This window comes from Artemia franciscana, chromosome 17 (genome assembly GCF_032884065.1).
Source record: "Artemia franciscana chromosome 17, ASM3288406v1, whole genome shotgun sequence".
Taxonomy (NCBI): domain Eukaryota; kingdom Metazoa; phylum Arthropoda; class Branchiopoda; order Anostraca; family Artemiidae; genus Artemia; species Artemia franciscana.
Window position 1 is genome coordinate 16,851,009 of NC_088879.1, and position 24,900 is coordinate 16,875,908.

Below are 24,900 nucleotides of genomic sequence, written 5' to 3' on the forward strand. Positions count from 1 at the left end.
TGCCCTTCTTGAATATGTCAGAGCCAACATGAACAGAAATCATTTCTTGAAGTAATAGATGATACAAAGTCGAAATGACAAATACAGGACCTTATAATTATTCATATATTTTTAAATATATTATTATTGGTGATATGGGTGTTGGCAAGTCATGTCTCCTACACCAGTTTACCGAAAAGAAATGTAAGCTTTTTTTTTTCTCTGGACTGAACCCCTTAATATAGGCTAGACAAGAACTAAGGTGATTCAGGTAAACTTGTGGTTTTCTTGATTAATTTGCAGAAGTATAATGCTCCTTTGTTGATATGTATTTAGAATATGCTAAGTAGTACCGTTTCTCTTGCAATTGTACCCTAGACTCCACCCAATGGGGCCTAGGCTAAATTGGCCTCTAGATGAGGGATTTTGGTAAAATTCTAGTTAATTGACCTCTTGCTATCTCAGAAAAGGTTCAGGCTAGGAAAATGAAACTTTCAGGGATGAATCTACAGACTAAAGCATGTCCTGGGAAGGTATTTTGAAACAACTATCTCCACTCCTCCCTTTAGAGGGCCCTGACCTTTGATGAACTTTACAAATATGTGTGTTATAAAATTGAAACCTTACAAAATAGATCTTATGCTTAATTGAAGTACAACAAAATTGTTTTCAGCTTCATAACTTTGGTCAATTCCATTTTATAAGGTTTAAAGATATGCAAATACATTTCCTAAATTTTGAAAAAAATATTGATATGGCTCTAAATTCTACTCAAATAACAGGAATTGCTTTTTTAGAACTAAAGGCAGAGAAAAAGCAATTAGTAACTGAAAATTAAGGTAAAATGTTGTTTTGTCAATATTTCAATAGGTATAGACATGTCATGTAGGCAAATTTCATGGCCCTCTAGAGGGAGAAGGAGTGGGGCAAATTTCATGGCCTTCTAGGGAGAGAAGGAGTAGAGATGAGTACTTTAATGTACCTTGCTGGGACATACTTTAGCCTGTAGACCCATCCCTGAAAGTTTCACTTTCCTAACCTAAACCCTTTCCAAGATAGCAAGAAGTCAATTAGCTAGATTTTTACTGAGATTTTTTCTACTTTTTTGAAAGGCAGTTGAGAAAAGTATATGAAACTCTCACCAGGACTGAATTTATTACAAACGGAAAGAACTCTAATTTGCTATAGAATCAAGTTAGCCTTTTTGATAGCCTACTAGGCCCTAGTTTAGTTGTTGGCCTCCTCAAAATAAAAAACTAAAATTTTAAAAATAACTTTGAATAGGCCTACTATTAAAATACTTAGGTTTATACTATTCCTAAAAGTGTTTCACTTTACTGGTACCCCTTGCCCTCTGCCCACCCCCTAAGCCTAAATTATGTAGGCTATTTTCCATGAATTTTTCCAGCACTATATTTATGAAAATTGTCTGTTTGTTGTGTGTAAGTGTTATGTAATTTCAAAAGACCCTAAATACAGAATCTATCCAATAAGATTAGAATAGATGCTTACATTGCAATTGTTTGTAAAGGAAACTGCAAAGATACAAGGCCTACAATTATTGACCAATTATTTTCATCTTGGAAATAAAGAAAGTCCTTGAAGCCATATCAAACTCAGCCATTGTTGAACAATACAAACAAATTAGAATTGCCTTGCCAGCATGGCTTCTGTCTCAGTTGACACAATACTAATTGGCACACATAAGCATTCACCAAATATTTTTTGCAACTGTGTGACTGTCATGTGAAATTCAATTAGCCAAAATACAGTCATGCCCCCTAGTATGTATACTAGGCTAGAAGACCTAAAGATTGAGTATTGGACTGGTAATACAAATGCTTTAACTTGTTTGTTTTTCTGTTGAAGTGTTATAGATTTTTGCTGAAAACTACTATGTTGAGCTAGAAATGTCAATTAAGTACAGTATAGCTTGGATTTAGGTGCATATCAACTGTCTACCACTAGTAACAAAATGGATATATTCTTATATTCCAAATAAATGCAAAATTGTCCACTATGTAGTATTTTACAGACTTGGATATTTAGTTTAGACAGAGAGATTTGTTTGATAGCAAGAATAATTAGCAGCTACTAGGGAGCCTTAAATCAACTTCTCATGTGTAAAGAGTGGCAATAGCTACTTTAATTTAAAAGGTTTAGAGGCCTGTAATTTTTTTTTTTTTTTTTTTTTTTTTGACTGGGGTCTTTTGCCTTTGTATATGGCTTAATCAGCTTTGAAATGCACATGTATGTATGTATACAGATTGTTAATTCTCAATATTTGCAGTGTTTTTAGTGCTTAAAGGTAGGGTTTTCTTGGGTTCTATTTGCCTGCATGCCAAACTATCTTTAATTTAAGGTCCAAATTTTATTTTAGGTGCCAGTTACTGATGTATTACCAAAATGTTTTTCTTTCAAAATGAAACTTTTTTAAAGTAGTAGAAATGAAGTAACTGCCTTTTTAAGCAAAATAATTTAGAAATCCAATGAAAGAGAATGAGAAGAATCATGTATCCCTTAGAGCTATAATTAATGCAAGAATAAACCAATCTTAGCTATAGTCTAAACTCATTGTACTTATGCCAAGAATGTGATCATACCTGAAATACAATGATCTGAAGTTGTGAAAATGTCAAAGATGCATCTACAGCTTGAACTAGGGCAAAAATTGAAGTTTAACAGTTTGATCTAAGTTTTGTGGCTAATTGTGTTTTGTTTTTTTTTAAGCAGGGCTGTATTTAGTTAAGATTAGGAAAAGTTTAATTCCACATTTAGAGCATTTTGTTATTTTGAAAATTTGTTGCACCAGATGAAAAAAAAAATTTCAGGAATGGATCTACAGCCTCAATTAGAGCCTTGAATGTGTTCTTTTGGAAAAATATTTTTAATGTTTGTTAAGTCTGCTTCGTCTTTGCTTTAGTTCCTTGAAAGGCAGTTGAGATTAGGCAATATATATCCATATGAAATATACACATTTTCAAGCATATAAATGCATTCAACATTCTACACCCCTTGTAATGCTCTTTGATTTGGGATGCAAGGAAGAAGAAAACAAAAAGTAAAAATAAAAACACTGAAAAGAAAAATTAAGTATAGGATATATTCCCAGACCCTTTTGGAGGCTTTGGGCTCATTTCGGAAAGTTTTGTTCCTCTGGTATAACTTTTCTCCAAGTTAGAAGAGTCTGAAGCTTCAGGTGAGTGTGATTGGATGAATGTGGAACTATTTCATACTGTGCTATTTTTGAACATGTGCTCTTACCTCAGCCAGTATTCCACAATTCAAGTATCTTCATATATTAAATTAAAAAAAAAAAAATACTGGGTTTAAAAACTGTTTGTGTGTGCATTTTTTTTCTTTTTCTTTTTCCTGCTTTATTTTTGTCTCATAGATGTACACAGAACTATTAAAAAAGGGAAGTGGTCAGAGGATTTCACTGGAGGAAGTTTGGGATGAAGCACAAAAAAACATCTTGTCTATTGTTTCAGTGAGGGGGGGGTCTGTTAAGTTAGTCTCAAGGGATTAAACTCTCCCTATATTGTAATTTTGGATTATGTTATCATAAGTTATTTTTTTCAGTTATGGCTGATTGTCCTCACACAATTGGTGTTGAATTTGGAACTAGAATAATTGAAGTTGCTGGACAAAAAATAAAACTCCAAATTTGGGACACAGCTGGACAAGAAAGATTTAGAGCTGTTACAAGGTAAGTCTTTTACAAATGTGGTCTAGTCATTTCTATCTATCTCTCATGTTATCTAAAGGTTTTGTGATTATTATTCAAAACAAGTTTCTTTGTCCATACAAAATCTACTGTAAAAATCAGAACTGTAGTCACAGAGTTCAAAGAATTGAAAGATTATCTTTAACAAGTTCAAGATCTTATTTTTCAAAGAAATCAATTGGGGACTAAAAATGGCCCCAGCAGCAGACCATTTGGGAAGCCACAGGTGAGCAGCTCACTAGTATCACAAAAGCTGGAAGATACAGAAATTGTTCTATTGCCAGTGAGTGTGGAAGGCAAAGTAAATTTAAAGTAAAACAAAGGATTGGGTTATATTTACCAAATATGTAATAGAAAGAGTTCTTTGACTAGATATAGGAATATTCCCTATCCCTGCTGGGTGTGGATGTTTCTGGAAAGATGTCTTATTAGATTTATGCCTTTTGTAATTGCTCAACTGGGCTGGGAAGGGTCATAAGAAGGGATTAAAAGGAAATAGGAACTTGATGGGAGGTAGTTCAGAAGGAAGCTCTTGACATATTTGGGCAAAAAGCTTGCAAAACTGCATGTTTCTTAATGATGAAAAAAGCGTGCATGTTTTATCCAGGCTTGTAAATTTTAAATAATTAAGGAAAAAACCATAAATTTTATATTTTTCTTGTCACCAACCAAAGTCACATACAGTTGCTTTTTTCCCATGTTAATTTGCATGGCAAATGTGGAAGTTTTTTTGATTTTTGTGTTGTTCTTGAAAAAGCAAAACAGCAACTACAGTTGCTACATGACGCCATAGATGTAAAGGCAGACAAAGTTGGGTTTACAGTGAATATCAGTAGGATAAAGAACATGACCACATCAGACTCTCCACTGAAACTGACATGTGAAGATAAAGCAAATGATCAGGTCAATAAATTTAAGCACCTCTGGAGTTGGATTGATTATAATGGTCAAATAGCCAAAAAAATGGAGAGGAGTACTGGACAAGCTACATAGGCTTTTAATAAGTTGAAACCAATGCAGCAGGCGACCAATGCAAGCAGGTGCAGCAGGAAATATTCTTTGCGCTTGAAGCTCTGTCTCATGAAAAGCAGTGGGATGTCCATTCTATTCTATGCAAGTGAATGCTGAAAACTAAATTTATAACTGGATAAACTTTAAAAAAAAAATGTGCCTTTGAAGAATATTGAACATATGATAGGGAAACCATACCTTTGAACAATATTGAACATGTGGTAGGGAAAGGTCAAGAATATGGGAATTCGTTGGCGAACCAGTCAATCATCAGTTCCTGACCTTCTGAAACCTAGGAGATGGATGTACATTGGCCACGTCCTTCATATGCCAGAGGATCAACTCCCATGTCTATTTTAGGAGTGGTACCCTCAAAAGAGGTCGACTAAGACACACCTTGTGATAAACCATTTGTGGCTCTGGAGGATCTAAAGTCTAAGGTAAGTGACCAACTGTTACTGGCCAACAAAACTACAGTTGTAGATGATATTTGATTGGCCACCCATATATTTGCGAATCTCCATATTGCACAGTTAATTCTAACGCATCTATAGGTTTCTTTGAGGAAATGTGCTGGTGTTGAAATATTTTTTCCATATCTTGGAATTCATGGAACGACTGAATAAGATATTCTTTTACTTGCTTTTATTTTCAAGAAATTGTAATGGAGACATGAGAAAAACTAAAGTTTTAGATTCAATTTGCTTATACTTACCACCAACTGTACACACAACTTCATTTTAGTGAAAAGATAATTTTAAAGATTAGTAAATTTATTTATAATTTTGGCCCCTGAATTGATAATTTGCATGGCAAATGTGGAAGTTTTTTTGATTTTTGTGTTGTTCTTGAAAAAGCAAAACAGCAACTACAGTTGCTACATGACGCCATAGATGTAAAGGCAGACAAAGTTGGGTTTACAGTGAATATCAGTAGGATAAAGAACATGACCACATCAGACTCTCCACTGAAACTGACATGTGAAGATAAAGCAAATGATCAGGTCAATAAATTTAAGCACCTCTGGAGTTGGATTGATTATAATGGTCAAATAGCCAAAAAAATGGAGAGGAGTACTGGACAAGCTACATAGGCTTTTAATAAGTTGAAACCAATGCAGCAGGCGACCAATGCAAGCAGGTGCAGCAGGAAATATTCTTTGCGCTTGAAGCTCTGTCTCATGAAAAGCAGTGGGATGTCCATTCTATTCTATGCAAGTGAATGCTGAAAACTAAATTTATAACTGGATAAACTTTAAAAAAAAAATGTGCCTTTGAAGAATATTGAACATATGATAGGGAAACCATACCTTTGAACAATATTGAACATGTGGTAGGGAAAGGTCAAGAATATGGGAATTCGTTGGCGAACCAGTCAATCATCAGTTCCTGACCTTCTGAAACCTAGGAGATGGATGTACATTGGCCACGTCCTTCATATGCCAGAGGATCAACTCCCATGTATATTTTAGGAGTGGTACCCTCAAAAGAGGTCGAGTAAGACACACCTTGTGATAAACCATTTGTGGCTCTGGAGGATCTAAAGTCTAAGGTAAGTGACCAACTGTTACTGGCCAACAAAACTACAGTTGTAGATGATATTTGATTGGCCACCCATATATTTGCGAATCTCCATATTGCACAGTTAATTCTAACGCATCTATAGGTTTCTTTGAGGAAATGTGCTGGTGTTGAAATATTTTTTCCATATCTTGGAATTCATGGAACGACTGAATAAGATATTCTTTTACTTGCTTTTATTTTCAAGAAATTGTAATGGAGACATGAGAAAAACTAAAGTTTTAGATTCAATTTGCTTATACTTACCACCAACTGTACACACAGCTTCATTTTAGTGAAAAGATAATTTCAAAGATTAATAAATTTATTTATAATTTTGGCCCCTGAAATTTCTGTGCCAGGGGCAGGTGCTCTCGCCCTCTCCCTCCTAAAACCGCCTCTGTCCTTGCGCATTCAGTTTGGAATAAAGCAGTCTCTTTGCTGATAAGATCGCGTCATGCGTAAAGAAATTCATGGCCGTGGTTATAATGCAATCCATTTTCGCATCATTGGATAGCGATCGCGCAAGAAAATTCAGCACAGTATTCAAAACGAGTTTTTTTTGCTTTTGTTTGCCTTTCATAATTAAGCATAATCCAAGAATCATAGTCCAGGAGCAGTCCAAAAAATACGTCACAAAACAGAAGGAAAGATGATATAGGAAGGCAATCAGAAAGTAAGCCAATTTAAAATGCTCATATACCAATAAGCAAGGGAAGCATAAGTTTCTGCTACCTATTCCCTGCAATTTCAAGGAGACATCACTTCTGGCAGATACGGCGGCATTTGCGATAGAAAACTTCACGTCTTGTGCTCGCTTATCAGTGAAATTGGCAAAAGTGATTAACCAGTCAAAATAATAAGGTTATTATTCTCTTAACATTATCTCTTACTATTGACTTGAATCTTTTGGGTATATGTTCCTTAGATAAAAACATCTTGTAAGAAAACTACAGCTGTATTGGCCCCATGCGACTTGGTTTTGCAGTGAATTCTTAGCAGTACTTGCAATACAATCTCTTTCACTGCATAATTTATTTAATATGGTTCTGTTCCAGTTGCTACCCACTTGTTGATTTTTCAGCTTTGTATTTTGCATTAAAATGCATCTGCACAAAAAAAGTGCGGAAAACGTGTAAGTTTTTTTTTTATCATTGAAGAATGAATATTCTATTTGGAAAGAAATTTCGAAACCAAAAAAATATTTTATTTCAAGCTCCAAAACAAAATCGTGTATTTTCTACTAATTTTGCTATAAAGATTTGCTGTGTTAAACAGAAGTTTCTTGGAACTTTTTTTTTCAGTTTGTGTCATTTTTGTTCTCTTTTTGTACATAGTCTCCATTGTTGCCAGTTGGTGGGGAGATTTCTAGGGGACCTCTATATTTTGGAAAATGTTTTTTTTCTTGTATTTTCATTGAAAATTGGCTTTTTGTGTTTTTATTGGAAAGAATTGGAAAAAAACAAGTTGTGTCTCCTTCGACATTTTGAAGTATAAATTTTCCCTTCCCCCTACATGCCTATTTTAAAAAAATCACATGATTGTGTTCCGATTAGCGATTGGCTGGGAGTTATTTGTGATTAACAATTTATTATATTAGACGAATTCATATATTAGACGTCTATGTTTAGCGTGTGCAGAGACACTGCAGTAAATTGTAACTAATATTACAGTATTAGCTTTGATTGCAACAGTAAATAATATCTATGATTTCCTATGTTTCCATTATATAGCCTAAAAAGGTCTTTAAGTTATATTTGGTCAGGTGCACCTCTGTATCTCTTTGGACTTAAGAAAACTATTGACAAATGAAACACTGGAAACATTTATGATGCCATAGAGATAATCCAGCAAACTATGTTGCCTGATTATAATCCTGGATCTGGACTGAATCAACTATAATCTTGAAGGTGCTCTGAAAAATAATGAACTAGTAATTATTAAATTTTAGGTCATATTACAGAGGAGCTGCTGGGGCGTTGATGGTTTATGATGTAACTAGAAGAGCCACTTTTAACCACTTAAGTAGCTGGTTAGCTGATGCCAAAAACCTTACAAATCCAAATACAGTAGGTGCTATTTTTTGTGCCTCTTTCTCATTTTTGTTTAATTCATCTCATTTATGCAAAGATTTGCAAAAGTCATCAGTTTTTTTTTATGTAGAAAATGAAATTGAAAGATTGTTTTTCCATGATCGTTTTCCCATGTTTTTCCATGAAATTGAAAGTTTTTCCATGATCAGTAAAGAATTAACTTGAAACTAAAAAAGCAGAAATTAGATTATACAAGAAGCCAAATCTAAATAGATTAGAAATTACATTGAAGCCAAGATTAAACTGAACAAACATTACCACCAACAGTGGTGATATCGAAAAACGTGACACAGTGAAAAACTCTTAATTACCAAATTTGGGGAAAATCAAACGCTTTTCAGGAAATATGTACTTTCAGCATTTGATTTTGGACTCTTGTATTGTGACCCTTGTTCCATAAATAACACAAACGGAATAATCACAAAAAGGTATACCACAAATACTGTGATTGACAATAAGAAGCTAATACTACAATATTGAAGTTCAAAATCAAAATACAACTAGTACTTGTTCCATAAATAGGGTTTTATTTTCACAACAATTTCTTGGCATCTTTCATTTAACTCCTGGAAAGGGAACAAAGTAGCAACATGACCAGAAAATTTGGTTGAGATTGGAAAAAAGACATTGTCAAAAAAGAGGCTACATACTTGGTATTGTTTTAGGGTCCTAATTTTGTAGTTTTGGAATGATATTTGTGTTTAGTCTTTTCTGAAACCCTTATTGCCTCCTCCCCTAAGATGTTCTTCGCCCCTCCCCCCCTAGATTATGAAAAAACACCTTTTTTTGGTACTTTCATTTGAAAAACTAAATTTTGAAATGTACGAATTTGTCCCCGCTCCCTACCTAATTTCTGTGAACTGAGACCACTGAATCCATTCTATAGCAAAAGTAAGACATAGTATATATTTTACTTTGGGGGGGGGGTGGAGATATGCACATTGCAATTGTAGCCTCATTTTTGTAATTAGGGACTTTAAAACTCCATAAATTCGAGTGAACAACAAAACAACTGGCAAGACAACATAATTACCATATTTTGATTTTGACTTCTGTATTACAAATACCGGCTCACATCAGAAATTCTTCCACTTTTCTGGAAATCAAATCTGAGACATTATTCTCAGATTTGTAATTGATGATCTCAGAGATTTATAAGTACCAATTTCGATGAAGATTAAACTTTAAGAGTGACTTATCTTTTTTATAGACTTATTGTGTAGCTTAATATATACTTAACGTGTTCTGATTTTGAACTTTTGTTTTCAAATCTAGCCTAATATTTAAGACGTCTAGCTTTCTACTGGACCGTATGTAAAATTTCTGTTGTAAATGAGCTATTAGAATAATTTGGAGCTACTATTTTTGAAATATTTAGTTGTATTTTTACTCTGGACTACTTTGTTGTAATATGGGTCTTAGGTTTGTAATCAATACCCTCGTAAATCCTTAAACACTAACTTTGGTATGGAACATATACTCAGCATGTTTTGGTTTTCACTTTGACATTGCAATGTTACCCACAGATCTGTAATTAATAAGCTTAGAAACTGTCATATGTCTGTTTAATGTCAAACACCATTTTCTAAAAAAAAAATCAAACACCATTTTCGAAATATGCACCTAGTATGTTTTTATCTTGGACCGTTATATTTCAATCTTGGGGATTTTTAATGGTTTACATTTGAATATTTAAGACCATTCTCCAAGTAATCCATGAGTTATTGTAATTTGGAAGAGGTGCAACAATTCTCTATACGCCAAGTTGAAGACAAAGGGAAAGAAGGGTAGAGTTGGAACAGACATAAGAACTTCCCAATCATGAAGATTGAAATTCCTTGCTTGATACCATTAATAAGGTGCAACAAATTCACCTTTTATTAAAGTTGATTTAAAAATCTTTATCCACAAACAAGTTTTTCAAAGAAAAGTAAAGAGCTCCATTAAGCCAAGAATGAGCAGAAATTCAAATAATCTTCCAAGCGTAAAACTGCCACAAATCATTGCCAATAAATAAATTAATATAAAAAAGAATAGAAATTACAACAAATAGCAGAGTCAAACCCAACACGAGCAAAAATTAACATGAGTAGGGTTGGTAATCCCCATTCCTTCTCAAGACCAGAACATAGTTTGCACTCTACCGCAAATTACAGTAGATTTGCAGTTCAATTGATATGTACTGATATTTATTCCTTAAAGTATTGATTTTTTTAATTATAAAAGTATAAAAAGTGGAAACATTTAAAACGTATTTTGTTTTCTGTAAAGCGGGAATTATCTTCCGGTTTTGAAAAGGCATGGGGCTATCAGCTCTACTCATGCTAATTTTGCTTGTGTTGAGTTTGACTCGGCTATTTATTGTAATTTCTGGTCGTTTTGAGTTCATCTGTTTGGTTGGGACATAACTTACAACCCTTGCCCCTAGACTTTGGGGAATGCTGTCCATCCCATAGGCCTTATTATATGATATTTGGACTCTTTTGAACAAATGGCTATCTAAAAGCTTTTACAGGATGTATTTGTGGAAAATTCGATGTGGGGAGGTAACTGCTCCCCATCACTTTTGACTCTTAAAAAGGGAATTAGAAGATCTTATTTCCAAGCCAACGAGCCCCCTTCGGAGTTTATACGACCACCCTTTGTAAAAAAAGGGACATGCCCTCAGGGCATAACTTACAACCCTTGCGCTCAGGGCTGCGTGGGGGGGGGATGTCATCCTCAAAGATATGATTTTGAGACCTTTCAACTACGCTGAACAAAATGGTTATCTCAAAATTTTGATTATATGTGTTTTGGGAATTGGTGGGCGTGTGGGGCTTGTTGCCCTCCAATCATTTTGACTATTAAAAAAGACCCTTTTGATTTCCAATCGAATTAGCCTTTTTTTAGTTTCTATGAATGCAAATGGCCATCTCAAACTTTCTATTAGAGGCATTTCGGGAAAATACGGGGTGTAGGGGTTATGTATTATCAATCATTGTCGCAATTCTGTTTACACTTCTGGTGACTTTTTGCCTGCCAGTGTATTCCAGGGCTTTTTCAATATTATCTGTTGTATATTCAGGTAATAAACTATAGTCGAAACCATATTATTCAGCTACGCCAAAAAGTTATCACTTTCATAAAATTCCTTGATAAAAAATGTCCTCAAATTTCATTGGTTTATGTCTGTGACGTAAGCCAATAACATCATTTATTAATTAATTGTTAGAATATCATAGCCCGGCCTTTTTAAAACTGATGATTCAACTTGGTTGAAATTTTAAGGCAGTACAAAACACGATAATTTTTGGTCTTTTCGGTACTCCTTCTGTTTCTCTAATTCTATACTCTATAATCTTATTCATATTTTTCCTCTTCAAATTTTGAAAAGGTTATCGGACTTTTGAAAACTTCGAAAGGCTTATTTTGCTTTTCAGCAGAATTATGAAAATGCAGAATAGACGCTTTAGTTTTCACCACTGCATAATTCTTTTTTCGTTGTGTTAATGGTATTATATGATCATTGTTTCAGTTTGGGTAATTTATTTTACTTTTCACTATGTAAAATTTCCAAACTTTTCAATTCGGTCATATGGTCTTGGCATAAATTCATAATTTCATTTTGCTATATTTAGAAACTTCTCATTTCTGTTTTAATTAGTAAAATAGTTCTAACATAGCATTTAAAACCTTTTATAAGCAATTCAATCAGTTTACGCACGTTTGAATTTGTTTCGGTGAAAGCGATTCAAATAAAACCCACAAAGACAGTCTAATTATATGAAAACTTAAAAAAATATGGGCAAATTAAAAGCCCCTTCAGATGTTTGGGGTGGGGGGTGTTGGGGAAGCACAAAATCATCCCTTTTATATGATGGGTCTAGAGTATATTTTTTAACCTCTTATTAAAAGTCAAAAGTTTCCCGGAGGGAAGTTATTTGGAATGCGAGCTCGATAGTATAATATTTTTCATAAATAGCGTTTTTGATATTTTTAAATAATATACACTTTTTTTTCTTTGTAAAAAAAGGAGGATAAATACCTGTGTTCTGTGTTTTCAGTTGCATTAAAGCTTCTATCTCGAGCTTTCATTTAATTGTGAGCTTTTTCATATGGATAATTTCGGAATTTTAATGAGTTTAATTTTACAATTTTGTTGTAGAACATATTTTACTTCAAATTTGGTACAGAAGTCCTTGATATGAGTTTCAAGGATTGTCAAGACTTTCCCACACTCCCCTAAAAATGGATGTTTCTGTCCTTTGTGCCAGAATTCGTCCATTTTTGTCATAATTTCATCCTTCATGACGAATCGCCGATTACGACGAAAAACTTCCACGCAGACATTCGTTTAATATCCTAAAAGTAAATCATTTTTTCGGAATCTACTACTACTACTAATAACTCACTGCAGCACCAAGTCGCCTGAGGCCAACACAGCTACGCACGCTCCTCCTCCAACCTAATCTATTTAAAGCCTCCCTCTTTACACCCTCCCAGGAAGTTCCCATTTCCTTTAAATCTTTATTTATGACATCCTCCCAACCCAGACAAGGACGACCTGCTTTCCGTGTAGCCCCAGACGGTTGGCCAAAAAGGACAATCTTCGGTAATCTGTCATCCTTCATCCGTAGAACGTGGCCTAGCCATCTCAATCTTTCTTTCATTATAGCCCCAGAAAGCGGGATTGAATCACACTTTTCGTACAACCTACTGTTTGAAATACGGTCAGTCAGCCGGGTACCCAGAACAATCCGTAGGCAATTTCTCTGGAAAACATCTAGTAAATTTTCATCTGCTTTTCGGAGTGCCCATGCTTCAGAGCCATATTTGACCACTGTCATCACTGTAGCTTCCAATATTCTAATCTTGGTTTGTAGACTTATTTTTCTATTCTTCCAAACTTTTTTTAACTGGGAAAAAATACCCTAGGCCTTAGCTTATCTACTTTTAGCATCTTCACTGCTCCCACCATCTTTACTAATAATACTACCAAGGTAACTGAAGCTCCCAACCTGATCAACCTTTTCGTTACCTAATGTCACCTGTTCATCTTCACTTATTCCTAGCCTTAGTGACTTAGTCTTCTTAACATTAATTTTCAAGCCTATTTTAGCACCCTGAACTCGTAAAATCTCTAAAAATTCATTCATTTTGCTCACACTTTCATATAATATGCTTAAATCATCAGCATAATCTAAGTCCAGGAGCGTTCTTCCTCCCCATTTGATTCCATGGTCTTCAATTGCCTTTCCTGTGCTCCTTAAGACGAAGTCCATCAAAATGATCCATATAAAGGGGGATAGAATACAGCCCTGCTTAACTCCTGATTTAATACAAAACCAGTTGCTAACCTCATTTCCTACCTTAACGGCAGCAGTATTATTCTCGTACATAGCGCAAATCACTTTAATGTATTTTTCAGGTATACCATATAACGACAAGACCTTTGTTAACGGTGTTCTATCAACAGAATCGAAAGCTTGCTCATAATCGATAAAACTGAGGACCAAAGGTGTTTGACAACGAAGGGACTTCTCGATTATTAACCTAAGAGTGAAAACATGGTCGACACATCCTCTACCTTTTCTAAAACCGCATTGTTCTTCCCTTAAAACTTTGTCTACAGCATGTCTCAGTCTAAAAAGTATCATATTACTCAGTAATTTGTTACCTACAGAGACCAGACTAATGCCTCGATAACTCACTCTTGTCACCTTTCTTATACAGTGGTTTAATTAAGGTTTTCCTAAAATCATCGGGTACTTCCCCTTTTTCAAAGATCATGTTCATAATCTTCAGTAGCTTATTCCTAACCTCAGATCCACCATATTTAAGAAACTCATTAATCATACTATCAGCAACTGGGGCCTTATTATTTTTTAATCCTTTTAGTACTGTCGCTAATTCTTTCTCACTAAACAAATCTTGCTTCACGTCCAAGGTATCACAAACTTTTTCATTTTCATCTATATCTTTTCCTGCAACTGTATCTTGGTTTAGCACATTCTCAAAATGTTCCACCCATCTTTCTTTAACTTTTTCCTTATCACTAATTGTGGCCCCATTTCTATTTTTAACTGGGACTAGTCCAGATTGGCTACTCCCTTTCAATTTATTAACATGCCAGTATAATATTTTACTATTATGCCGTCTAGCTGCATCTTCCAGATCCTCAGCAATTTTATCCATCGCCTCCACTTCACATCTCCTTAGTTCATATTTTAATGCTTTCTCCACTTTCTTTACATTCCTTTTGTTTTCATACGACCTATCACTCAGATAATTTTTATATAAACCCCTTCTACTCTCTATTAAACCTAAAGCTTTTTCACTAATATTCCTAGTTACTGTCTTAGCACTCTTCCCTAGGACACCATCAGCAACTTCACAAATTGTTTTTCTGAAATTATTCCATCCATCTTCCACATTGTCAAATTTTAAACTCTCAAGTTTAGTACTCAACTGTTCCTGGAATTTTTTTCTCAAATTTTCATCCTGAAGTCTACCAACATCATAACTTTCCGGGAGGGAGTTACCCTTCCGAAATTTCAGCTTTAAATTAACCTTAGACACTACTAGATGGTGATCTTTACTTGTAACATCAATAACGGCACTCCTATACACCCTAGTATCTTGTATTGATCCTGCTAGTCTTCTGTTTACAATAACATAATCAATAAGGTTTGCTGTCTTACCATCACGTGAATACCGTGTCAACTTATGGGTCATTTTGTGACCAAACACCGTATTGGTTATAACTAGGTTATTATACCTACAAAATTGCAAAAGCCTATACCAATCAGAAAACAGATCTTTCAGAAAAATAATTTCGTTTGTGACAGGTCTATAAGTTTAATGCCGAAATTTATCCCTTATTTTTTTTAAGAGTAAGTTTTTAGCTTGTTTGCTTTGTACTCAGTTTGTTATTTTCCTTTATGTCTTTGGCTGCGTCCGTTGGGCGTCGAAAGGAAAGCAGCAAAATACAAACACAGTAAAACAAACAAACACTAAGTAAAACCTTTTATTTAAACTTTACTGTCTCTAAAATTTTGAATTCAGAGTTGTGATACTATTGGCTTTCCGGAACAAGTTAAATCTTGCTAAAAAGTCTTTTTTACTTTTTCAAGGTGATTTTGATGGTAGGTAATAAATCAGACATGGAAGCCCAAAGGGATGTTAGTTATGAAGAAGCTAAGCAATTTGCTGACGAGAATGACCTGATTTTTGTTGAAACTAGTGCCAAGACGTAAGTTGTTATTTCTACGCCTGTACTCACACCTGACTTTTAAACTAAATTGTTTTTCACAGCTTTCTAGTGCCAAAGGATCTCATCTGATCAGATGGAATAGAAAAAAAATGAATATCCTGAATGTCTTAAAAGAATGCCAAAATTTTTTTTCATGCGTCACGATGTATCGTGACGCATAAACAATAGCAAGAGGATTTTCACTTAATTTTCACGTAATACAGTAAAGAAAACTTTTGTAGCCCGTGTGCCGAATAGATATAATTCAGTGCTTCTAAACAAAAGCCAAAAATTTATATACTAGAAAATTATTTTTTTAAATATAGAAAACAGTAAGAAGAAAGGCTTAATACATTTTCGAGGAAACGGTCACCCTCAGTCTTCAGTTTCAAAGGTGTGGTTTAGACTGGAAAGATATCTAAATCAGGCTGGTCAACCGCTGTTTTTACCTTTCCTTTTGAAATGTTATATCTAAGATAACTTGGGCTACCATTTTTATTCTTGATCATTTCTCTTTATCCATCGTCTCATCTTTATTTTTATTTTTGATCTGCGAAGGTGCGCAAGAGGATACAATTCAAACTGTGTAGCTCAGAAGATGCTGGCTGACTGTGACTACTCTAGACTAATATGCCTGCTAATTGGTCATCAAACTACAAGGGCCTTACTTCTCTAATGAAAGGCCTCATTACTTGTTGTTTTTTGTTTCACTTAGATCTTAGTCTTCACGCATGAATGGAAATATAAATAGCAAAGGCTCCTTTATTGTCACTTATAATGACTGAAAATCAAAATTATGTTTTGATTCCTTGCATTTATAGGTGAAGACTTTGAAGCAGGGGTGTTACGTGACCGTTTACCTTGGTCAAATGATACTTTTTGGCCTTTCAGAATAGGATTTGTCGAGGATTGTCTTTTTCTCGTCAGTTTTCGGACGTTTAATGGACAGCCTTTTTGTCAAGAGGATTTTTTTTATCAATCGTCATAGTCCTTTCACAGCACCAGACTTGCTTATAACCCTGTTAACTATCATTAATATTTTAATACCGTCGAATTTTGCCGCTGTTTCAAACATACTAGTATTCAACATACTAGTATTCTATAGCATCAATTAAATGGTCTTTATTGAAGTCGACTTCTTTAAGCTAATTGACTCGGCATTTGCATGGTATTGGAACAGACAATGGTCATTCCTTGGTTGGCTTTTGGGTAGCTCCTGCAGGAGGTCTTGTGGGTTCCCTGCTTTTATAATATCCCCATGAGACTCCTGTTCTTATATCAGAGGCTAAAGAGATTTAATGATAAACAAACATATGTGAGAAGTATGGCCTTGGTTGTGGTATCGAAGTTTAAAAAAAAAAATCCCTAGAGAAGTAAGATTTTAATCGTTTGATTGCTTACACTTCAGTCCAGATAGTTTGAAAAAACATCTAGGATGTTATATGATGAATATATGTATGAAAACTGTTTAAGGCAATTGTAGATTTTGAAATTGTATTTATAAAGGTATCCCGTCAATCTATATATCATAGTTTATGTTACACTTTTTTCGTTTTAGAGGTGAAAACGTTGAAGATGCTTTTCTTGAGACTGCCAAACGAATCTTCCAAAACATTCAGGATGGCAGGTAAGAAGAATTATTTGTTATTATATTATTTACTTTTTTAACTTGTGCATATATTTTCGCAAAAAAAGACGGTAACTTCATCATTATGAAGGTTATTTCAACAACTCTATAAAGAAAATAGAGCGTAATCAATTGAGGACCTAACAGAAGAGTAAAAAGTAGTTCTTAACCTAGTAGAATAACCTTAACCTAGTTAACTTAGAAGCTAGTAGATTTAATTATATTCGATATGTGAAAATTAAATTTGAACTAAACAGCTAAGAGCTTTGTAGTCTTGTTGCTGTGTTCTAAGCCAGTGCAGTTAATTGTATTGGAACGAAAAAATTAGCATGAAACTTTTTTGTTGTTTTTTACGGTTTTTACTTGTTTTAACATAGTTTGCTAACATGCCTCAGATTTAGTATAGTTATGTCTTCTATAAATTGAAAGCTTTTCGTAATTGCTCATAACACTACTAAAAACTATTAAAAGGATAAACGGACTAATTTATTTCCTTTGACAGATGTGCAAAATCTACAGGTAAAATTAACCATACATCCTCAGTTGTAAGAAGAACACATTGCTCCTGATTAGAAATGAAACTACTAAGCACTCTTGCAATCTACTTCTATGTACTAAGTTTTTGCTTTTGTTAAGAAAGATTGAGCTTTTAAAATAGCGCTCTCTACGATCTTGTAATTTCGAAATGATTTAACATGGCATATGCCTTAGGTACAAGGCAATAGGCTGTACTATGATTAAGCCCAAGGTCTAATTGAGCTGGGTTGATATTGTACTGGTGAAGTCAATCACAAACTAAACTTTCAAAACCCTTGGAAAGCTGGTTTTTATAAGTAGGTCATAAGTTACCAAGACACTACTATTATTTCTAACAACTCACTGGGGCACCAAGCCACCTGAAGCAAACACTGCTGAGTATGTTCCCTGTGCATCCCAATCGATTCAAATCATCCCTCTTTACATCCTCCCAAGAACTTCCAATTTCCTGTGAATCCTTCCTTGGGGCCTGTTTCTAATCTTCGAATGCAGTAATTAGTCCTTTTTCCATCTCTTTTTTGCAAACATCAAAAACAAGAAGAACAATAGGGAATTCTTTTCGTAAGACTGTGGAAATCTAATTAGAGTTAATATTTTCGGCCCTATGTCTAAGGGCCGTCCTCATTAAAACATGAATATATAAAAGAAGAAACTTACAAACATTCCAAGCATTTTTATTTCAGTGAAATTCAACCAGGAGTGATAAATAAAGTGGGATAAAACAAGGCAATTCATTGAAATGAATGAACAATAATTAGAAACACGTTTTTAGTGCTAATCTTGCTTTTTCGACAGCTAACCTCAAAGGTTTATTTGTGTTTGGTTCTGTGTTGATATCTACTGTTTTTTTTTAATATTTTGCAAGATTGTTTTTAATTAAATTTGCGTATAGAGCATTTAGTGAATATTCCTCCAAGTCCTTATTTAAGGAAATGTTATTATTAATAATACGTCTCATTTCAATGCTTCTCGTACTACCTGTTTTATGCCTAGGTCGTTGCTAATAAGGGAAGATTCTTAAAAAAATATTTTGTGACTAGGATTTTCAAATACACTACCAACATAGTATTTTCTGAAGTTGCAGAGTATTTGATAGAACCCCCTTTGGCTAAAAACTGGGGTTTTATCTTTACCAGTTTAGGAAATTTATGATTTTGAAATTGTTGGTAAATAGTACATACTGATTGTAAGATTCGCTGTGATTTTTAGGATGCATTTTTTAGGATTCATTATGCCCATTTTCTTCTTTGCCTATTCATTGCTTCTAATGAATGAAGAAAAAGGACTTTTTAAGCCCATTGGGAGTAGTCAAATAACCTTGTGCCGTTGAATGTCTCCATCATGTGTTTTGCAATTTAAAAGTTTTTTTCTTGCTTTTTAACCCTTAGTAAAAAAAAAGGGAAATTCATAAAATATTTAGGTAAATGTTTACTTTCGGTCCAAGTGCTCTAAATTGCGTATTACTGCATATAGCAAGATTCTGATGATCGCATATTGTTCTTTTATCATTACTAGAGAAGCACCACCATTTCTGGTTGAACCTCCTCCTCCATGGGGCAAACTAAAAATGCGTAAAATGGGCTTGCTTACAGTTAACATTACCTATAGAGCAAAGCGTATTAGTTCATGAGCCCCGCGGACAGCAGGGCGAGGTCTGTATTCTACATTTATTTAATAAACCTCCTTATTTTAGTTTTATCAGTCTTTGTTGAAAAATAAGGATCGATCCAAAAAAAATTTAATCCTTTAAAATAATTTTTCTTATTGTGGAATTCATTAACTTAACTGAAAACACTGCCAAGTAAAATTGTACTAAAGTAGCAAGACAGGGATTAATATAAGAACAAGAAAAACCGTGGCTCAAATGTGAATCAACCATGTATTGATAAAATTCTTCGTTTTTAGCTTGGATTTGAACGCTGCGGAATCTGGAGTCCAACACAAGCCAATTGTAGCATCTAGACAACTACAAAATCCAGAACAGTCAAAAGAGTCCTGCTCGTGTTAAAATTTTTCGTCATTCTGATCGGACTCTTATAATACTTTGTCTCTGGCGTGGTGACTTCGGTCTTAGGTTTGATAGCAGACTCTAGTCAAACTTTGTTGCTACCTGCCTAAGAAGTGTTTACATTATTCTTTTTGTTTGATTAGAGTGGATTGCTTAAAACGTATTATTTTCTATTGTTGTGTCGATTAATTTTTTTCGCTTCTTTAAATTAAACTTTGTCGAACCATGTTATGCAGGAATAAGGAGTTCAGTACTGCTGTTAAGATACGTGTCGAATTTAACTATACCTTTTAGATTTATTATTTCAAATATAAATAATGATGCTTATGCCTATTGATGGTGGCTTTGGATAACTTTCGCAAATTAAATAACACGGCTTATTTAACCCTTGTGGCCTCGTTAATTTCAAAATTCGCTTGTATGTGTAAAGCAATGAAGTAAAATTTGGCTGTTCACTTCAGAATATGTTAAATTTAAGCTGTTTGAATAAAACTGAATAAAAAATTATATCTACCAGTTTAACTTCAATGGACACTTCAGTTCATAATCATGTAATTTGAGGAATCTTAAAAGCCTATGCCAAAATCTAAAATTCGTATTGTGGATGAGATTCGAGCTAACTTTGGTATTCAAATCTCTCTCAAGTGAAAACAGTTAGGTTTTAATTGTGTGAACTAGTGTACGGTTCAAAACTTGAAATTTATACTGGACATGTTTGGACTTGCAATAAAATATGTATTGCAAGTAATGAAAGTGTCTCTTGAGGGTTGTTCAGTTCTTGTAAATAGTCCTAATTAGTGTGACTTTTTTGATCAGATTTTGGCTATATTCGGAATTCTGTGTTTATTCTTTAGCTTTCCCCTTTTTGTCTTTTTTGTTCCATTCCAAAAATTTTGTAATATTGCTTTTCTGCTGTGTATTTAGCTTTGTTGAATAAATTATAGTATGATCTGTAAGACGTTCGTTTTATTTGAATAACTACTTCTGGAATGAACTATCAGCGCCGCTGAAAGCACAGCGTCATAAAGCAGAATTGAAAGATTTCAAAATCAGTCTGAATCTAATCTTAACTAGACCTACGTTGCCTGAACAACGTGAAGTGTTGCGGCAACCTTTGTCCGGCTTCGCCGAATAAAGTGCTGCGAGAGCAACACTTTGGTTTTCTTTCTTTTCTATCGGTTAAACGCTGAAGTTGTCAGCCTATCGAAGCTTTTATAACGTTATGTTCAAAGAAGAACGCGATCAGTAATCACATGATCAAAGGCTATGTTTCAGCGTTGAAAAAACAACAATAACAAAAGAATATCGAAAGAAGGGACTAAATTGACTTTGCAGCCAGTTGAACTTTATCCTTTTCAATCGCAGACATCGTGACGGATCAAAACTTGGAACAATATCTTATATAATCTAGTTGGTATTATAAAGCTATCCGTAACTTTTCAGGATCAAAATACCATAGATGACACTATCAATTATTACGAAACAACCTCGTTGTTTTACGTTATCGTTTGTACCCGTTGCGTAAACACTTAATTCTAGGTTACAGTGAGTATGGGTAGGCTACACCAACTAGCAAAAGTTATAAACCTCTCTTTACTAAAGATGATTGTAGCCTAACAGACGATTAATACTTACAAGTCCCCTACATGTCTTACCACTGGAACCAACTCGGTCTTATCATCAAAAACACTGGAAATAAATAATAGGTACACCAAATAGCAAAATTTGCAAACCCCTCACTGCCGAAGATGATTATGAGCTAACAACTGACCTTTCCTTACAAGTCCCCTACGTGTCTCACAATTGGTATCGGCTTATTTTTGGTTTCAGTGTGTACTACTGAAGTTGTCAACCCCTTGAAACTTTCAAACTAGTATATCTCCTGAAGGAATTTTTGCATCAAAAAATGGATGACATACTTTGATCAGCTCATCAAGAGCTATCGATTGCCATCGAAAAAAAAATTCTATCTGTCTTAGTTCAAAAGTTGATTTTTTTTTTTTCGTGGGCCAACTTTCTAACGTCACCACTTAGAAAGGATAAGCTCCAATTTCTTTAGCAATGACAGAGCTTTTAAGTTTAAGAGGTACATCTGATGAAATTTCTCTACCTCAATCCCAAGTCCGAAAAAACAAATGATAAACCCAGCGAAAATCACGGCAGCACTTTCGGACCCGTGGGAAAATGCCGCTTTTTTGCTTCTGTAAATTTTTCTATTTATCACTCAATATATGTTGGCTGTGGGGCCGGGTAACTGCCGCATATTTTTAACACTTATAGATTTTAGTCTTCAATAGATCTTTAGATTTAGTCGTTATAGATCTTCAATTTGAAAGTGGTGCCTGTCTGCTTGCCTGCTAGAACGGGGCTTTCCACTCGAAAGCAGAAACATGGTTTGATGAAACGAAAGCTTGGCTGCACAAAAAAACGGGACAAAACCAAAGTGTTGCTCTCGCAACGCAGTTTCAACGAAAGGTACAAGTTTATCCGTAATCAACCAGAAATTATCTGAAATTAGGTAAATTAATTTGTTTTTAAGCTTTATTTACTAATTATGTAAAATACTTAAAGCTTGGCATAAATACTATCTCTTTAGAACGAACAATAATTATTTATTTATGTATGTATTTATTCGTTTTTTCTCGAAAACGGCTCCATATTTTTTCGGGAAAATTGGCATCCTGGGATTTCCTGGCCTAAAAAAATTATCTATATTGATCAGAAGTTTGAGAAAATTCATTAAAAGCCTTAATTTTGGGAGGAAGATTCATGGCAGTGATGTCTTGTATGAATACATTCGAAAAGCATACATATATCGTATTGGCCTCAGTAGTGGTCGTATCGTTTTCAGTGTCTATGATGCAGGCAAAATTACACAAGAAACATGATTGACAAGAAAAATCATGATTGACGTCATCAGGAACAGGCTAACGGCGTCTGCGGTTATAAGATAAGTGATAATGAGAATCAATATAAACAAGCCTATTGCGTAGCCATTCCGGGGCCCGGGATGAAAATCGGCTACATAGTTTTTTTCTTCTTAGAACTTGCGCATTGACATTTCTGACCACAAGAACGATCTAAATAGGTCACAACTTTAATAAAGAATTCCTACTTTTCCCAGGGTAGCTGTATCAAACCTGTGGTGAACTGTCATGACATCAAGAAAAGGTTCAAATTGCCTGCGGTTAGAAGACAAGCGACAATGAGAATCCATATATAGAAGCGTAACGAGTGCCGGGGCCCAGCGGCGAACCCGCTGGGCTCCCGGTAATCTATATATATAAAAATAAGTTGTGTGTGTGTGTGTGGTGTCTGTCAAGTGACGTCATGTTTGTGTGTCGACTGACGTCATGATGACGCCGGGGGCACAGGGGGATACATAAATGACGACAGGGACACAGGGAATGTTCGATTAGCAATCACCATCAACAAAGCTCAAGGGCAATCATTAGAATAATGAGGTATAGATCTGAATACAGATTGTTTTTCCCATGGACAATTATATGTTGCATGTTCAAGAGTCGGTAAACCTGACAATCTATTTATATGCACAGACAATGGGACAGCCAAGAATGTTGTACATTCGCAAGTTTTACGTAGTTAAAAAAATATATATATATATATATATATATATATATATATATATATATATATATATATATATATATATATATATATATATTCACAGGTGGGACTTAGGGACACAACTACAATGGCGCGTAACGACTTGCGCGCGCTGTCGCGCCACCCCAACAGCTAGTATGTATATATAACATATACATAGATATCTTCAACCGAATGTCAATTTTTATGCCCATGATGGATAGCTGCCCGTGCCAAATATTCATGGTCAGCTTTAAACCGAACTAATGATGCATATTTGAGTTCGCCAAGGAAAGCAGATTTATATTTTATGCATATAATATTTGGCAAAATTCGCTTTTTAAAGTTTCGATTAGTATTGGCATGGGCCACTTTTTAGCTAGAATTCGTTACCACAAACTATTCAATTAAATTTCGGCACCCAAGCATTAATCATTCATTTCTCTTCTTTTCTAGTTGATCAAGTAAGTAAGTGACAACACTGTTCAAACTCTTTAAGAATTAAAATGCAATTCAAATGTCATTGGTTTAAAAAGTCTATGTTCAAACTTCCAGCAACTCTTTTTTGTATTATTGTATTTTAAACACTAAATCTGATTTCATTTGTCTGATAAGCAGTAAATGTTGATCGATACTTTCTTCATTTTAAACACATTCCTTTTAATTCGTAAAAAATCAATTGGTGAGATCATTTACACGATCGTCAAATCAAAATATTGCTTAAACAAACTAGATTACTTCAAAATTACCGATGTTCAAAATTTTACTTAGGTCTCAATTTTCTATGTTTGAATGAAATAGAATCACAAAAAAAACTTTCGAAAAAATACCCTTTAAAATTACATAATTGGTAAGTCATAAATATAATTATTCTAAAAAACTTATTTCCTTATTCTTGAATAGTATTGTGATTTCTTCTTTATCTCTAGTTGTTTTGACAAATAAAACCACTTTTCGAAATACGTTTCCTTTTGGCGAACCACAAATGACACGCACCTTTTAGGGGATTTGGGAGGAAGGGGGTAGGTATTTGTTGTAGCTCTTATTTTTAAACCTTGATTGGGATATTTCTCTTGTTGTTGTTGTTGTTGATATTATGATAAATAAAATAACAACACTCGAAATAAAACTAGTTTTCAGTAAAGCACTAATTACACTCGGGCCGTTAAACAGTTTAAGGGGTCTAATATCGCTCTTCACTTTCCTTTGAAAGATGTTTATATATATATATATATATATATATATATATATATATATATATATATATATATATATATATATATATATATATATATATATATATATATATATATATATATATATATATATATATATATATATATATATATATATATAAATATATATATATATATATATATATATATATATATATATATATATATATATATATATATATATATATATATATATATATATATATATATATATATATATATATATATGTCTTGAAAAGCTCAACGCACATAAGTAATTCTATCATTATTCATTTTCTATCATT

General features: G+C 34.0%; 1 protein-coding gene across 1 annotated transcript; it reads left to right on the plus strand.

Annotated features, from left to right (window-relative positions):
• Window positions 1–20: 20 nt before the first annotated feature.
• LOC136037927 (ras-related protein Rab-14-like) lies at window positions 21–20,731 on the plus strand. Its single transcript, XM_065720788.1, has 6 exons — window positions 21–183; window positions 3,562–3,688; window positions 8,228–8,345; window positions 15,485–15,603; window positions 17,162–17,230; window positions 19,673–20,731. Exons 1-6 carry the CDS (start codon window positions 75–77, stop codon window positions 19,773–19,775), a joined length of 645 nt encoding a protein of 214 aa, XP_065576860.1. The 5' UTR covers window positions 21–74; the 3' UTR covers window positions 19,776–20,731.
• The last annotated feature ends 4,169 nt before the right edge of the window (window positions 20,732–24,900 follow it).

Coding starts and splice junctions, on each gene's coding strand:
- LOC136037927 (XM_065720788.1), top strand. CDS start 75: ATGACAAATACAGGACCTTATAATTATTCATATATTTTTAAATATATT. Junction 8,346..15,484: donor ACCTTACAAATCCAAATACA/GTAGGTGCTATT, acceptor TACTTTTTCAAG/GTGATTTTGATGGTAGGTAA. Junction 15,604..17,161: donor GTTGAAACTAGTGCCAAGAC/GTAAGTTGTTAT, acceptor TTTTCGTTTTAG/AGGTGAAAACGTTGAAGATG.